The sequence below is a fragment of the Neopsephotus bourkii genome, unplaced genomic scaffold, assembly GCF_033783945.1.
Source record: "Neopsephotus bourkii isolate Nb327-2 ecotype Australia unplaced genomic scaffold, CSIRO-AGI_Nbou_v1 NB_107, whole genome shotgun sequence".
NCBI lineage: Eukaryota > Metazoa > Chordata > Aves > Psittaciformes > Psittacidae > Neopsephotus > Neopsephotus bourkii.
Window position 1 is genome coordinate 13,376,722 of NW_026900624.1, and position 16,239 is coordinate 13,392,960.

General features: G+C 43.0%; 3 protein-coding genes across 3 annotated transcripts; 1 reads left to right on the top strand and 2 right to left on the bottom strand.

Annotated features, from left to right (window-relative positions):
* The first annotated feature begins 8,778 nt into the window (after positions 1-8,778).
* LOC133217151 (histone H2B 7) lies at positions 8,779-9,221 on the top strand. The gene has a single exon (XM_061362326.1). It carries the CDS (start codon positions 8,830-8,832, stop codon positions 9,208-9,210), a length of 381 nt encoding a protein of 126 aa, XP_061218310.1. The 5' UTR covers positions 8,779-8,829; the 3' UTR covers positions 9,211-9,221.
* A 367-nt stretch (positions 9,222-9,588) lies between these two features.
* On the bottom strand, positions 9,589-9,949 carry LOC133217169 (histone H4). Its single transcript, XM_061362399.1, has one exon. It carries the CDS (start codon positions 9,938-9,940, stop codon positions 9,629-9,631), a length of 312 nt encoding a protein of 103 aa, XP_061218383.1. The 5' UTR covers positions 9,941-9,949; the 3' UTR covers positions 9,589-9,628.
* Positions 9,950-15,532: 5,583 nt separating this feature from the next.
* On the bottom strand, positions 15,533-16,029 carry LOC133217132 (histone H2A.J). The gene has a single exon (XM_061362287.1). It carries the CDS (start codon positions 16,027-16,029, stop codon positions 15,640-15,642), a length of 390 nt encoding a protein of 129 aa, XP_061218271.1. The 3' UTR covers positions 15,533-15,639.
* Positions 16,030-16,239: the final 210 nt, after the last annotated feature.

The window sequence follows — 16,239 nt, forward strand, 5'->3', positions numbered from 1 at the left end:
CATAGCTTAGTGTCGCTGATTAACTTTCTGTAGTGATGGCTCGTACTAAGCAGACGGCGCGTAAATCGACAGGCGGGAAGGCGCCCCGCAAGCAGCTGGCCACCAAAGCGGCCCGCAAGAGCGCGCCGGCCACGGGCGGTGTGAAGAAGCCGCACCGGTACCGTCCCGGCACGGTGGCGCTGCGCGAGATCCGGCGCTACCAGAAGTCGACGGAGCTGCTGATCCGCAAGCTGCCCTTCCAGCGCCTGGTGCGTGAGATCGCGCAGGACTTCAAGACCGACCTGCGTTTCCAGAGCTCGGCCGTGATGGCGCTGCAGGAGGCGAGCGAGGCCTACCTGGTGGGGCTGTTCGAGGACACCAACCTGTGCGCCATCCACGCCAAGCGCGTCACCATCATGCCCAAGGACATCCAGCTGGCGCGACGCATTCGCGGCGAGCGCGCGTAAGACTAGCAAATTCATCTGCCTATCAAAACCCCAAAGGCTCTTTTAAGAGCCACCATATGGCCACTAAAGAGAGCTGTAACCTCTTAGTTCTGTGTGTGAAGAGATGCTTTTCCCTGTGCTTTTCGCGGTAGCTTTATAGTGATAAAGAGCCTGCAATCTGTCAAGTAAGTACCGAACAAAGTGTGGGAGTCGCAATTTCAATGGTTTTTAAAGGGTTCTGATGTTATCCAAACGAGTTTGCTGTAGGTAATTAATTCTGAGGTGATCTTGGCAAGACACACCAATTTAGGGCGAAAAACTCCTGTTTAGCTGTTACAAAGTCAGCTATTATCTTGGGCTTTCTTTTTCTGAATGAACAAGATACTTAGCTCTAAACGGATTGTATTTATCTGGTGGTGTGTGCTAAAACCATTTATACGAAATTTGAATTAATAAAGATGACTTAATAGAGTCATTCTGCATTTAGATTAGGAAAATGTGTTCAGACTATGTCTATTGTCAATGTCTTTTCCTTGATGTTCTTATGGTAGCAGTATTACGGTTCATTGTCCTGACAAGCACAGTTTTCTTAGTTTTCTTTAACAAACCTTTTTTGTTTGTTTGTTTGGTTGGTTGGTTTGTTTTGGAGAGGGGTGTGGGGTGGGGAAGGAGGGAAGGTTTGTGGTAGAAGCCGCCTTTTCCCGCCTTTCCACGAAAGACACTGCCTTGGCCGGTAGTTCTCTCAGTGCTTTATCACTCGTGGTCTGATATTTCCTGATGAAAGACCCCCACCCCGCCACAGGCACCTTCATCCCTTTCCAAGCACTTCTATTTTATTCCTGTGATAACCCCTCTATTTCTAGAGAGAGCTAGGGGTAGGGTTGGTGGTGAGTATAACTTCTGACCGTACCGTCAGGGTTCTTTTATGCTGGTGTCTTCTCCGGAACACACTCATGATATCCCTGATATTTCTTGGTGTCCTATGTGAATTATTAGGGATACCTGTTTACATAAATTGTCTCCCATCTGTGTTTAGGGACCTGAAAATATTTGCTGAACTGAGCACAAAGGAAGTGTTTTCCAAAAAGTATTGGTGACTAAAAACTTGTCATAGAGTCTAGAATTCTTAAATAGAGACTCTTTCGTATGTCATATTTATAACTTTTTTTTTATAACTTTTTTATTGAACCTACCTGGAAAACATGATTTTTCCCCGATTGTAAGTTGAGCTGCACAACCTCTATTTTCCTCCTTGGTTACTCTGTAGTTAGTGTCTGAAAAATATGGAGTTCTAAAACAATCTTTGACTTTCTGTCGCATTTTCTCATTTATTTCTTTCTGCTAGTCCTTTATGTGTGATTTGGGAAAGTCTAACTGTTCCACTGAAGTGTCTGGCTTTTCACTTAACAAAAGAATAGCTGTGCCTTTAAGAAGCGGGTGGATTGAGTAGAGCACAGCCTTCACTCTAACTCAGCAACAAGGGCCTACAGAAAATTGCTTAGAGGAAATATTTCCCTTGGAAAGCCTCACGCTGCAGAAACCTTAGTTTTCTGTTAACTGCTGATACACCCCAGCTTAGGGAATCATTCTTTCTCTGTGTGAAGTACTTGGACTCTGCAGCAAAATCTGACCAATGAAGTGCTTCCACGCACCATTTCCTTTCCCTTGTTTATGTCACTTTCAGCCATTTTCTGCTACTTCTCTGAAGAGTAAAAGGAAGGGGGGATGTATTGGGAATAATACTCTGAAAATTAAGATAGTGTCTGCAATTCATTCCCCATGGCCCTAATTTGTTCATTGATATAGGGTTTGTGTTTTTCAAAAACAGCTTTTGGGGTTGTTTGGTTTTGGTTGTTTGCTTTTTGGTTTTGTTTGTTTTGTTGGGTTTTTTTTAGTAAGTGATTTCCAAAGTGACTGCAGAAATGAGTCTTAGTGAAAGCAGACTGTTGCTTTCTGTGGAATCTAGTTATTTATCTCAACCTTCTTTTATCATGTGTCTTTTATAAAATTGTTAACAATTTAAGTAAAATATTTAATATTTTATAAGGTTGATGTTAGTTATACGCCAACAGTCAAGATACTTAAATTTCAACAGCAGTTTAGGAAAAATGATGCTCTTGTTTTTTCAGGTTCAGGAAATAAATGTTTTTTTGAGGGGTGAGATAAGGAAACAAGCTTTATTTTCCTTAATTTCCGTCAGTTTTTCTCTAGTCTCTTGAAAATGTTGGGCTGTTTTAATAAATATGGTATTACTGGGGCTCATTTGGAGAGCTGCATGCTTGAATTAAAAAAAAAAAGGGGGGGGGGCTAACACACCAGCAGCTGAGAAAGAAACAGATGTGTAAGGTTTTTGCAGAAAGGGTGAGCTTGTATGAGCCCTAAATCACAATGCCTGAATCTGAAGTGGCTTTGGGGTGCAATACATTATGAGAAAACACTAATAATCTATCATAGTTTGTACTACTGGACCAGGCTAATAATTAAAATGTTAAAGCTGAATTTTGAAGTCTGTAACAGCTGCAGATAGCTGTACTATTGATATGAGGAACAGTGGGAAACTAACTTATGCAGTGGGCCTCACTCTTCCCTCCTTACACAAGTGGTAAATCATATCAGTTTGCATATGATATTGAACCTCTTAACTAAGAAAGAACAACAACAACAAAAAAATAATCCTAAAGGGCATGTGGGAGGGAAATAATTTCATAAGGTGCAACTAAGAACAGGTATCAGGAGTATTTAATTAAGTTGGAATTTTGTGAACAAAGAAACTACTTAAGGAATTGAAAGACATTTTGCACTTTCTATAAAATTCAGAGAAACTGTTTATCAGTTAAGTCTGATACAGAATAGACCTTGGGAGGTATTTACCAAAACAAAACCCAAATACACTGTGATTTAGAGATATAGCTGTATTTGCATAGATGGATGTCCTGTTTTCATGTAATATATTTCTTTTTTTAAATCCAAAATACACAGAGATGGCTTACTGTGAAGTTTCCTAACTCAAAGTGAGAATAGAAATGGAGGTTCCTCTGGTATGAGAAAAGTCCAGCAGCATTTCTTTACTTTTTGCAGGAGATACTGATCTAGCTGAAACAAAGAAATACACTCAACAGCAATTATTAGCTACTGTTAATCGGGCATTCTTTATTTCAGTGCTGGGGCCGCACTGGGGATTCTCTTCCATAAGGGCTCCCAGTGACTGGTTGCGCTTACATCGCTTAAGTTTACAAGGTTAATGCACATGTATTACAATTTTTGGAAGTCATTAACATAAGCACGCTTAGTCTTAGACTGTTATTTCACTGTCTTTGCTGCCATCTATTGTCCACTTTCAAGCTTTACAGTCGCTCTGGTGGTCTTTGGTGATCTTTTTACTTTTTCCAAGTGACTTCATCACTTGTCTGCTTCTTCAGTTCTTGTTCCAGCAGTCTTTAAAGCATGCGCAGTAGATAAATGTTTATGCCAGTTTTTAGGATTTGGCAACACTGCTGATATAGGTAAATGATTCCTTTCCATTCTTTTACTTATCAGTCAGCTTAGCTAAAGCTCATCCTGAGCATCTGTTAGTTTCAGATACTTTCAACCTAAACATCCTGCTCTGCTTACAATTGGCATTGTACAAAGTTCACAGCGATTTATCTTATACAAGATTCCTTATATTCTTTGGTCAAGGTTCACAAGATTCAGCAGCATTTGGGATGTAGTGTTTAAATTCTTTGTCTCAATGAAAACTGTAAGATCAGTTTGATACTTGGCTTTGAGAGACAAACCTAGTTAGAAAATTGTGTTGTTATACTGTTTCTATATTGTAAAAGATGCATTGTCTTATTTCTAAAATTGGGTCCACATTTCATTTCCACACCTTTTTAAAAGTCAGGAAAATAACATATTTTAGACCACAAAGAACAAGAGCAGGTACTGCTTACCAGCACAAAAAGTTCTTAATGTGAAATTCCAAGAGTGGAGATATTTCCAGACTCTCTAATCTTCTTTATCCAGGAATAATTACTGCTTATAGGACAGCACTGTGGCAAAGTCCAGCAGCACAGGTTGCAGCCTGAAAACTTACATCCCCCTGTAAGAGTGTCCTAATGTCCTAGGTGACAGTACAGAGTGCAGTGCAGCAGTGTTACAAAAGACATCCCCCTGACGTTTGGTGAGCTTCACTATACTGTATCTGAAGCCTTAAATTATCTTAGAAATGAGTGGTGGTCTTTACAACTCCAGTGAGTACTCATACAGCATTAGTAACTGAAATAGTGAGATGGAGGAGGAGAATGAGTGTGTAAAAACATGTGAAGGAACAGCTATTCCCAGAACCCTGGAAATGGGTAGTATACACATGCACCAGAAAGAAGAACAGAAGAATAATTTTAAGTATGGAGCATGAGGATTGTACCTAGATATCAGAACCCAAATCTTCCTGCAGCTTGTCTGGGACATCCGGTCTGTGAAAGTGAAGCAATGCATAAAGCAAGGGACAACATCAATTAAAGTAACTGAGAGGAGACAGAGGAAGATAACAATCAGCCCTGGACCAATAAGGAATTTGGATATGGAGACAACAGTTAGTGAGTAAATTCTAATGGTCACAAAAGTGTTAGAAGTTGGAGAGACAGAATAATAGAATTGCTGCTAGGTTCTGAATGATACAGAATATCATTCAAAGATGAGCATATGGTAGCCATCACTTTTCCCTCCCTGGAGACCATCTGGAGGACTTGTAGCAAATATGCCTTATCCTGTCTGTCTCTGCAAAAGACACTGTCCTGCCCACTTGCAGACTTAGTCTTTTGAGTGTGTACGTTAGGATGTGGGAGTGAAATCACTTTTGCTTTGAAATAAAAACACTTTCCCCTCTTTTTTGAGTTCTTGCATTAAGCTTTGATGCAACATATATTAGCTATTGGGGATTCTCCTCCTTTCTCCCCCCTTCCTCCCCCCCTTAACATCAGTTGATAGTTCAGTACTTAAAATGGGCCTATAAGAAATACGGTGACAGACTTCATAGCAGGGCCTGTTGCAATAGGATAGGGGGTAATGGTTTTAAACTGAAAGAGGGAAGATTCAGAATGGAAGTGAGGAATAAATATTTTTACAATGAGGATGGTCAAATACTGTCACAGATAGCCCAGAATTGGTGGATGTACCATCCCACGAGACATTCAAGGCCAGGTGGGATGTGGTTCTGAGCCATCTGGTCTAGTTGAGGGTCTCTCTGTTCATTTCAGTGGGGTTGGTCTAGGTGATCTTTGAAGGTCCCTTCTAACCCAAACTATTCTATGAGTAGTTAACCCCAGAGAAAAAGCTAATTCTTATGCAGTTTCCAGGCAGTGGTAGTTTGGCTTCATTTTAAGAACTGATTCTCTGTCCTGCAGGCTTTTACGCCCAAGCACTGTGCCAATTTCCTAGCATAAGACTGGGAAGAAAATGTGCTGGGCACAATTACCCCACCTTTATACATCAGCAAAGGGTGTTCTAAGTAGTGCTGTGCCACCTGTTCTGATCCACATGTGGAGATTAAATTTATTTAAGATACTTGAAAAGCTGCTCAAATCTGAGTGTCCCTTTTGCTGCTCTCTTTACCCTTTATCCTGACTTATCACTATACATTTCTGAAGATCTTCTGACATTTCCTTGCATGTTTACTCTATATCATAAATGTTTGAGATAATTATGAGCATTTCCCTTCTCTCTGCACCTATGCTTTTGTATGTTATCTCAAGTATTCCATCAGAAGGGACCAGTAAAGCCGTGCAGTATACAAACCTGTAAGAGCTTCAACCTGTGAGGCCATGGAGAAATAATAAATTGCTCTAGAGGGCAATTTTTAACAAATACTTTGTATGGCCCGATGGATTTTAGCAAGTATGACAGTGTTGTAATGCACTTGTAAACTCGGAGCTTAACACATAGAAATGAATGGCCTTAAAATCAAATTACAGTGTATTTTGAAATGGTGTATACATTGTATTTTAAGAACACTTCCATATAATGATACTTTGTATCATCAACAGTGTTGGGGAGGCTGGTTTGATTTTTATTTTTTTATTATTTTTTTTTACATGTTAGAAGTAACATTTAAGAGATACTATTTATCAATAATTTAACGAAAAGTGCAGCACAGGCACTCCCACCCATGTCCCCTAGGAATATAAATCAGCGCCGCTAGAACCTCCCTGAGAACTTTCCATGGGGCTTCATCAATTGTGTGCTGCTGCGAAATGGATGGCTTTGTGGCCATTCTGCTTCTTGATGTATCTTTCCATAACTGTTTCATTTACCCATGAATCCTATGAATGCCTTTACTTAACATTCTGATTTATAATTTGGAGTTGTTAATTGCATTTGTTTTGTAAAAATAAGAGACTTATCTGGCTGGAAGCTGACACACATATACCAACAGATCCTTCGCTTGGCTGTAGATGAGTTTAAATGTAGGAATCCAGCCAAAAGCTGACTAGGGGGTGTTTATGAGGTGACTAAGCAGAGAAGCAAAGACCGCCTTATTATAGGGGGGAGGGACGGGGGATGTTGTCAAGTGGACTATGATACTTCCCTAAATGTTATAGTTAAAATTGCAAAGTAAGTGGTTACCTCAATTGTAAGGTAGACCCTATATATATTGGGTATAGATTTACCCAATTTCATAATAGAACACTGAAGAGTTTTGAACCAGGTTGTCTGGTGAGGAAGGAAATGGAAATAGACCCTTCTCCTTATCACAAGGCTGAAGAGTTTGCTTTCCCTCCTCTTGAGCAACATGTAGAGGGATTTATGAACAGAAAGCAGCTGTATATCGAAGGGGACAAGGTTGGCAGAGATTATGTAAAGATACCCGGCGGAGGGTCTCTGTGCAGGCAAACACTGACAACAAAAAAATTACAAAGCAGCACATGAAGAGCCCAAAGCGTGGGCGGGGCGGTAGCGCTGAGAGAGGACGCGGATTGGTAAGATTTTGCCGCAGAGTGGGGAAGAGTCGACAAGGGGCCGGGGCTGCCGCTCCTGCCGCTGATGGAGACCTCCCACCTGCCACTTAACAGGCACTTGCGCGGGACAGGGAGGGCAAGGATGCGACGGGAGACAAGCGAAAGGTTTTAGCAGACTGAATTCGGGCAGGAGCCGAGTGGCAGCACGGGGCTGGAGTCCGGTATTGGTCGAGACAGGCAGAGCCACAAGACGCGCCACAGCGCCGGTGCCGACGAAAGCGGCTCAGTCAGCGTCCCACGGGAAGCCGGTCCTGAGCTGCAAGGGGGCCGCTTGGGGGCGGAGGCACCAGATAAAGAACCGCCTCCGCAACTCCCGCGTCCCACAGCCTTCCCCTCCCACATACTTCCCCGTCGTCTCGTCTCCGCCCCGTCCCCCCCCCCCCCCGCCCGCCTAAAGCCTACAGTCCTCAACCAGGTCGGATCCTCCGCAATATACCGCTGCTCCGGCGGCCTGCTATAGTTCAGTGAGTGGGAGTGGAGTTCGTCGATATGTCTGGCAGAGGCAAAGGCGGGAAGGGGCTCGGCAAGGGTGGTGCTAAGCGGCACCGCAAAGTGCTGCGTGACAATATTCAGGGCATCACTAAGCCGGCTATCCGCCGCCTGGCTCGGCGTGGCGGCGTGAAGCGCATCTCGGGGCTCATTTACGAGGAGACGCGCGGTGTGCTGAAGGTTTTCCTGGAGAACGTGATCCGGGACGCAGTCACCTACACGGAGCACGCCAAGAGGAAGACGGTGACTGCGATGGATGTGGTCTATGCTCTCAAGCGCCAGGGACGCACCCTCTACGGCTTCGGCGGTTAAGTTCCGGTTGCAAACCATACACAGTCAAAACAAGGCTCTTTTAAGAGCCACCCACAAATTTCACAATGAGAGCTAGTTATTACTTAACTTCAATGTTTAAGGTGTAAAGTTTTAGACATATTTGTGTCGTTTAAATGCATAATTGCACACTTACAGTTAACCATTTTTTGAGTTATGCAATTTCAGATTTTTAAAGGGGATGGAAAATATACCATGCTAAAAGTCCTAGGAACACCGGAACAGTACAAAGTACCTATGTATGAATATGAGTTTTAAAAAGTGAATTTAGTGCAGAATTTTTTTCCTTTTTTTTGGGGGGGGGGGCGGGGAAGGTTGGTTGGGTTTTTTTTTTTGTTTTGTTTTTTTTTTTTTTGATAGTGTAGGTTTTACCGCAATCATAGTAGCTGCCAAGCACAAAGGTTGTGCAAATGTAGCGCCCAAGGGTTACAGGACGGAAATGTCTGTAATTGCGTTGGCATATTTTACTCCAATAGGAATGGAACTGTTACAATCCTCTAATTTGCATAACGCCCTTATAAATACGGGGGTAGGCGCCATTTCCTACGTTGTTGAGGTACAGTGAAGATCTTAGAAAGAAACTTTGAAGGATGCCTGAACCAGCAAAATCAGCTCCTGTTCCAAAAAAGGGCTCCAAGAAAGCTGTCACCAAGACGCAGAAGAAGGGTGAAAAGAAGCGAAAGAGAGCAAGGAAGGAAAGCTACTCTATCTACGTGTACAAGGTTCTGAAGCAGGTGCACCCCGACACGGGCATCTCGTCCAAGGCCATGAGCATCATGAACTCCTTCGTCAACGACATCTTTGAGCGCATCGCCGGCGAAGCCTCGCGCTTAGCGCACTACAACAAGCGCTCCACCATCACCTCTCGGGAGATCCAGACGGCCGTGCGGCTCCTGCTGCCTGGTGAGCTGGCCAAGCACGCAGTCTCCGAGGGCACTAAGGCTGTCACCAAGTATACCAGCTCCAAGTAAAACAGTTTTAATCCAAAGGCTCTTTTAAGAGCCCCCACTCTTTTTCAAAAGGAGCTGGAATTGCCTATAAGATTTTAATACTAATTAATTAAATCATGAAGCACAGCGCTTATGTTGATAGATGCATTAACTTTAATTTTGCATAGCTTGTAGAAATAACTAGTATCAAAGTATTTTGTACCACTCAGTGTTGTTATTTTAGAAAGATACTTGTAGCAGCTTCTGAATTCTGAAAATGTTACTAAAAAGCTTTCAACACCTATTCTAAAATTTTGCAATTGTACACTACAAGAATGTTTAAGCATTGTGAGTGTTCCAAAAACTTTAAAGTTCAGCAATGACCAGCTCTCCATTGTGGAATTTGTGGGTGGCTCTTAAAAGAGCCTTGTTTTGACTGTGTATGGTTTGCAACCGGAACTTAACCGCCGAAGCCGTAGAGGGTGCGTCCCTGGCGCTTGAGAGCATAGACCACATCCATCGCGGTCACAGTCTTCCTCTTGGCGTGCTCCGTGTAGGTGACGGCGTCGCGGATCACGTTCTCCAGGAAAACCTTCAGCACACCGCGCGTCTCCTCGTAAATGAGCCCCGAGATACGCTTCACGCCGCCACGCCGAGCCAGGCGGCGGATAGCCGGCTTAGTGATGCCCTGAATATTGTCACGCAGCACTTTGCGGTGCCGCTTAGCGCCACCCTTGCCGAGCCCCTTCCCGCCTTTGCCTCTGCCAGACATATCTACGAACTCCACTCACTGAACTATAGCAAGCCGCCGGAGCAGCGGTATATTGCGGAGGATCCGACCTGGTTGAGGACTGTAGGCTTTAGGCGGGGGGGGGGGGAAGACGAGACGACGGGGAAGTATGTGGGAGGGGAAGGCTGTGGGACGCGGAGTTGCGGAGGCGGTTCTTTATTTGTTGCCTCCGCCCCCATTTCCCGCCCTCCACCGCCAAGCGGCCCCCTTGCAGCTCAGGACGTCTTCCAGTAGGGCGCCCGAGAGTTTCGGACTACGGCGCCCCTTCTCCATTCAGACCCTTTCCGCTGTCTGCGACAAAATCTTACCAATCCGCGTCCTCGCTTGGAGCTACCGCCCCTCCTGGCAGAGCTGATGGCCGTTTCCGCCTGTGGGGATCCCGCGGATGGACTAGTTTTGTGTCCCGCTTTCTTTGTTCGTTGGGGGCATTGAGTCTTCGTGTTTTCTTTGTCTACCCGTCGCTTCTCTCTCAGCAGCTTCCCCCTCTTCCGTGCAGCCCAGCGGGCTGGGCTCCGAGCGTTCAGCGCTTTCACGTTCGCACGGAACGACCTGCAGGTCTGTGCGAGGGGGAGCAGGGAGTGAGGACTTGGGCCGGGGGAGGGGGGGAGGAATAATCGGTGAGGGGCTCTGGTGGGGTTCCTGTGAAGGCAACTTGAGCTGCTACTCGGGAGCGGAGGAGGAACCATGAGCCGTTCCCCTTTCAGACAACTTCAACCCCGAGTGGGTCAACGGGCAGTACTGGCAGAGAGGCTCCTGCCCAACAGCTGCCGGGGTCGAGATAGAGAAGTGGTGGCGAGGGCGCAGATGGATCCAGCAAGAGAAAAAATACATTACCGACGCTACCAACTAGACGTCTCCATGACGTCTGATAAATGATCAATAACTAAATGTGTGTTATTCCAAAGAGGAATACAGATTTTTTTTTTCTGTGTATTTCACACGTTTTCTAACGAACCTTGCATATGTGCTGCTTACAGTAGTTTGGACTATATTTGGAAAGTGAATAAATATTGAGTTTCGAGACTACGTTTTTAAAATAAAACTGTTACGATTTTTATTTGTACAGAATAGAAATTATATGGCTATATACTTGCCATTTCTTAGATTATTAATATTTTGAGCACTTCAAACATGCCTGCCTTTTAAAGGTTATGGATAGAATTTTAAATTTTTATAGTTTTTTATATAGTTTCATTGCTGCATATAATTTACAGAACTTAAGCAACATTTTCAGAATATTTGTTGACAGATTATATTCCCTAGCTTCAGGGGAAAATGTGATTGAGATATTCATATATTGTTACATGTGTCCAAAAAAAGTACAGGTGTTTATGGTAATTATAACTATCATTGTGAATCCCATTTTCATTCAAACCATTATTTTAAATAAAGACCTGCCAATCAAACATACAAAATATGAGCAGGCAAATCTAGCTTGGATTTAGACTATGCTTTTTGACTGTGCTGAATGAATTAAAACTCTCTATAAATAACTAAAAGACTTATCACTAGTGGACCTGCCAGGCTGGTGTTTAACATTAACATTTGGCTCCACAAAGTTTGCTTTGTTCTTTATACCTGAAGAGCTGTGTCAAGATGTGTTTCCTGAGGCACAATTCACCTTCTGAATACTAAAGAAAGCCTGAAGGTATTACACAAAATCTTTGAGTGTTTTAAAATAATAATTTCTTCATATCTCTTCCTAAATGCAGGTTGAGTGTCCTAGTATAACTTTTCCCTCCAGCAGTAAAACCACCGGAAGACTTGAACATTTATCTTCCAAAATCTCCTGGCAGAAATGGGTGATGCAGATACCATAAGCAGGAGCTGACAGACTTATTAGCTGCAACCCCCTTTCCCCAGAGTGTGTGGGACATTTGATATAATTTAATATCATGATTTCTAGAAGGCTGCCTTGCCTGTAGTTGCTACATGTGGCCACAGACCTGTTTCCTATGTGTTTCTGTTAGTAATACAGTCAGTTCTCTCGTGGACCAGGGGGTTTTCTTAGACAAAAACAGTTAAAGCAGAAAGAAAATTTTGCTGTTGAGTATAACCCCTAATGAATTTGCTTTTACTGTTCATTGGAGACAATAATTATTACTTGAATCAAAGTTAGGCATCCAATCCCCAGACTATAAGTACTGCAGTTTCCCCATGAGTTTGGACACATAGTACTGAGTTAAATGAGAAAAGAAACCTTTGCAATACTGTAGCTTTTAAAATAAACTTTAATTAGAACAATTGCCCTAGTTTCTCATTAAACTATAATGATGAGATTGCACTTGATTGTTGCAGTAAGGCAATATCTAGCCATGACTGCACAAGAAAGTACATAATTAGTAAATAAACCATCACATCAGTGTATTATGTACAACTGCAAAGTTGCTTTTAATTTTCATGGGGGCTTACATGGCAATTAAATCCATATCTGTACCAGTTACATAATAATAATAATATGCAAGCTAGAGTCTTGCAAGTTCTTTTTAATAGAGTACATTATCCAAAACATTGAAAACAAAGTGAAGTTGAAAAGTGATAGAAAAGCCTTTTGTCTTTTTAACTATGTATTAAGAAGACTTTTGATGCCTTGACTGACATTATTGAGTTACTAGATGATGTTTAAGGTCCCTTCCAACCCAAACCATTTTAAGCTTCTAAGATCCCTAAATGTAACTGTGATCCAAAATATTTGAAGGTGCATGGTTAGAATTTTTTTCTTATCACAAGTGTGTCAGAATGTGGAGGTGTATTGGAACCCAGTGATATAGCTAAGGCATCTTATGGTATGGATTTCCTCTTTATTACTGTTTGTTATATATGCAAATGAGATGAAGCTTGTTTATTTAAACTTGCTTTGCTACATTTCTCCATCTAGTAGGATTTGTTGAAAACTGCAAGTCTCTAACACAAGTAGGTTTGCCAGCACTGCTATCATGTAATCCATCTGACTTATAGAACATTTCCCTTTGAGGTTTCACCACTGAGATGGCAGCACACGGTTCACAACTGGTGAAACCACAACTAGTTAAGAAGAAAAAGAATGCTAAGAAGTGGACTTAAATATCAGAGAAGGTGAAACTCCAGTTACTGAGGTGAGCAGGGAAAATAGTAAAATGAGAGATGTTTGGAATAATATTCTGAATGAAATGACATCTTTGTGGTCAGATGACAAGAAGAATTTGGAGAAGTTCTGGACTTACTTCCACACTCAGAGAAGGGTAATGCCCTCTCCTGTGGTACCAATTCTGATTTCCATGTAGAGGAGTTTTCTTTCACTGTGGAGACAGTGTTCTCACGGGAGAATGGATAATTGGTACATAAACTCTGAATAATCCTGAAAGATACAGCAAGGCTGTGAGAGGCCCAAGGAAGCTTAAGCAAGCAAGATAAGAAGCATCTGTAATTCACTGAGTTAATGAGAACTGTGGACTGCTGGCAAGCTTTCCAGGTCAAGTTCTCACACCTGTGCTTAACCAGTTATGTGTTAGTCCCTAAGGGTCTTCAAGACATGTATCTGATCATAATATGCCAAATCACTGTAAGTGCCTGTAAGAAATGGTATATAAGGAGTTAAAGCTTTGTAATAAATTGGCATTCGCTGATCACATTGATCGTTCCTGCATTGTCTGTGACTCCCGCGTTGACATCTTTCACAGAGAAATCGCATTCCTAGATACAGATAACCCCACAGTCTTTCTCTGGGATTCTAGTGCTTTGATGTAGAGATACACACTTGTGGCCCAGAAAGCCCATTTTATCTTGGTCTGCATAAAAAGTACCCTGGACAGTAGGTCAAGGGAGAATCTTCTCACCTTCTACTCTTCTCCCATGACATCTCACCTGGAGGAATGCATCCAGCTCTGGGCTCCTAGCACAAGGAACACATGGCCCTGTTAGAGGAGGTCCAGAGGAGAGCCCCAGAAATTATTAGAGGGCTGGAACAGCTCTCCTGTGAAGAAAGACTGAGAGAGTTACAGTTGTTCACCCTGGGCAAAAGCAGGCTCTAGGGAAACCTTATGTCAGCCTTTCAATATGAGATAACAGAGAGAGACTTTTTACCAAGGCCTGCAGTGACAGGACAAGGGAGAATTGCTTTAAACCAAAGGAGGAGAGATTTAAATTAGGTATTAGGAAAAAAAATTTTACTTATGAGTGTTGTGAGGCACTAGCACAGATTGCCCAGAGAAGCTGTGACTGCCCCATCCATTGCAGTGTTCAAGGCCAGGCTGGACAGGGCTTGGAGCAACCTGGTCTAGTGGAAGCTGTCCCTGATGGCAACAGGGGGATGGAACTGAATGAGCTTTAAGGTCCCTTCTGACATGAACCATTCTATGACCTGAAACACATGTGATATAATCAGTTCTGGAAAAGACATTAAGAAGACTTGTGCATGTTAAAACTGTCTTAATACAATTGCAATTGTTCAAGAAGAGGAGTGACAAGTAGCTGCAGCTAATGGGGATCAACAACATAATGAAAACATTATGGCTCTAAGGATACCTACTCAGAAACAAATCCTTAGGCAAGATACCATCACCATACCAGGATAGTGGGATGCTCCAGACAGCTCTCCTCTATGCTTCTCTCCACAAATTATCCATGATGTCCTGCTCTGATCATGATACAGTTCTACTTAAAAAACCTCCCTGTTACAGCTCAGGGGTGGGGAGGAGAGGCATAGGTATCTTGCTGTGTACGTGGCATTTTCTTTCCTCTATTACCCCAGGGGATAAGGAGGGCAGAAGCGCTGCACAGGTGGGAGTTCTGGCCTCAATGCAGTGCGCTGTGGACCATCAGGTGCAGTTTCTGGGAACACCTTAGTAAGAGGAATCAACTAGACAAGTCTCTCATCATTTAGAGCAGTGCATTTAAAGAGCTTTAACACTGTGCTCTTGGGTGATATATGAGCCAACACTAAAGATGAATTCAAATACTTTTGCCTACTATTAATTGATACAACAAACAGTTATGCACAGCAATACAATTAAAGAGTAGCATATTTGAAAATTCTACTTAAAAAAGGATATATACCAGCATTGCATTAAGTTTCCTCTGAATAGACAGATGCAACATTATTGCTTTACAGTGCAGGTCCATCTAATTGAGGTTCTAGATCAAAATGAGCTATTTCCCTTAAAGCATTTTTCATTTTATTCCTAAGTCAAGTCATAGGGAAGCTTTACACTTTAAAAGAACAGCCAACAAAGAAAGCCTTTCTTCATTTTTCCTAGTTATGTGAGTTCGGAGCAGTATTTTCACACTACATAGCTTTCTATACTCCCCCCACAGCTTTTGAGCAACCCTAGTCCTGTTTTACACAAGTAGCCCATAAAATCATGACAATTGAGCACATTGAACATTAAGAACGAATTACTACCAAAAAAAAAACCCCAACCTCCCCCCCCCCAAAAAAAAAACCTCAGTAAGTCTGATTACTGTTCTTTCTTTAAAAAGGATCAAGAGCTGGAACGCAAATATACCACCCTCCCAAGAGAACGAAGTTTAAAGGCTTTGCCGCAGCACATGGTGTTACTTAACAAACTCTGCATAAGGAAACAGCATCAAATGTCTTTCATAAAGCAAGCAATGCAACTCTTTTCTGACCGTGTGGGTGGCTCTGAAAAGAGCCTTTGGGATTGATAAATTTAAAGAAGTCCGAGGAGCTTCAGTTTTTGAATTTATTTGCTTTTAGCCTTATGACTCTCAGTCTTCTTGGGCAGCAGTACAGCCTGGATATTGGGCAACACACCACCCTGCGCTATCGTCACCTTGCCCAGCAGCTTATTGAGCTCCTCGTCGTTGCGGATAGCGAGCTGCAGGTGTCGCGGGATGATGCGCGTTTTCTTGTTGTCGCGGGCGGCGTTGCCCGCCAACTCTAAGATCTCAGCCGTCAAGTACTCCAATACGGCCGCCATGTAGACAGGTGCTCCAGCGCCGACCCGCTCCGCATAATTGCCCTTGCGCAGCAGGCGGTGGACGCGACCCACGGGGAATTGCAAGCCAGCCCGTGAGGACCGCGATTTAGCCTTAGCTCTAACTTTGCCCCCTTGTTTCCCACGACCAGACATCCTTCGACCACTTATACAGCTTACGTACAACTCCCTCTATAAACAAACGACCAAGCCTAGCCCAATACTATCCGGTCTTCCCTTTTTATTCCTTCCCATTGAGGAATTGGCGCTTGGTGATTGGCTGGAAACATACATAGCTCAGACAACCAATGAGAAGAGGGATCATATTTTGACCAATCAGCAACAAGGATACGCCCCTTTCGAGAA

Excerpts from the sequence above, each read along its gene's own strand:
- LOC133217151 (XM_061362326.1), top strand. The coding sequence starts at position 8,830 with ATGCCTGAACCAGCAAAATCAGCTCCTGTTCCAAAAAAGGGCTCCAAG.
- LOC133217169 (XM_061362399.1), bottom strand. The coding sequence starts at position 9,940 with ATGTCTGGCAGAGGCAAAGGCGGGAAGGGGCTCGGCAAGGGTGGCGCT.
- LOC133217132 (XM_061362287.1), bottom strand. The coding sequence starts at position 16,029 with ATGTCTGGTCGTGGGAAACAAGGGGGCAAAGTTAGAGCTAAGGCTAAA.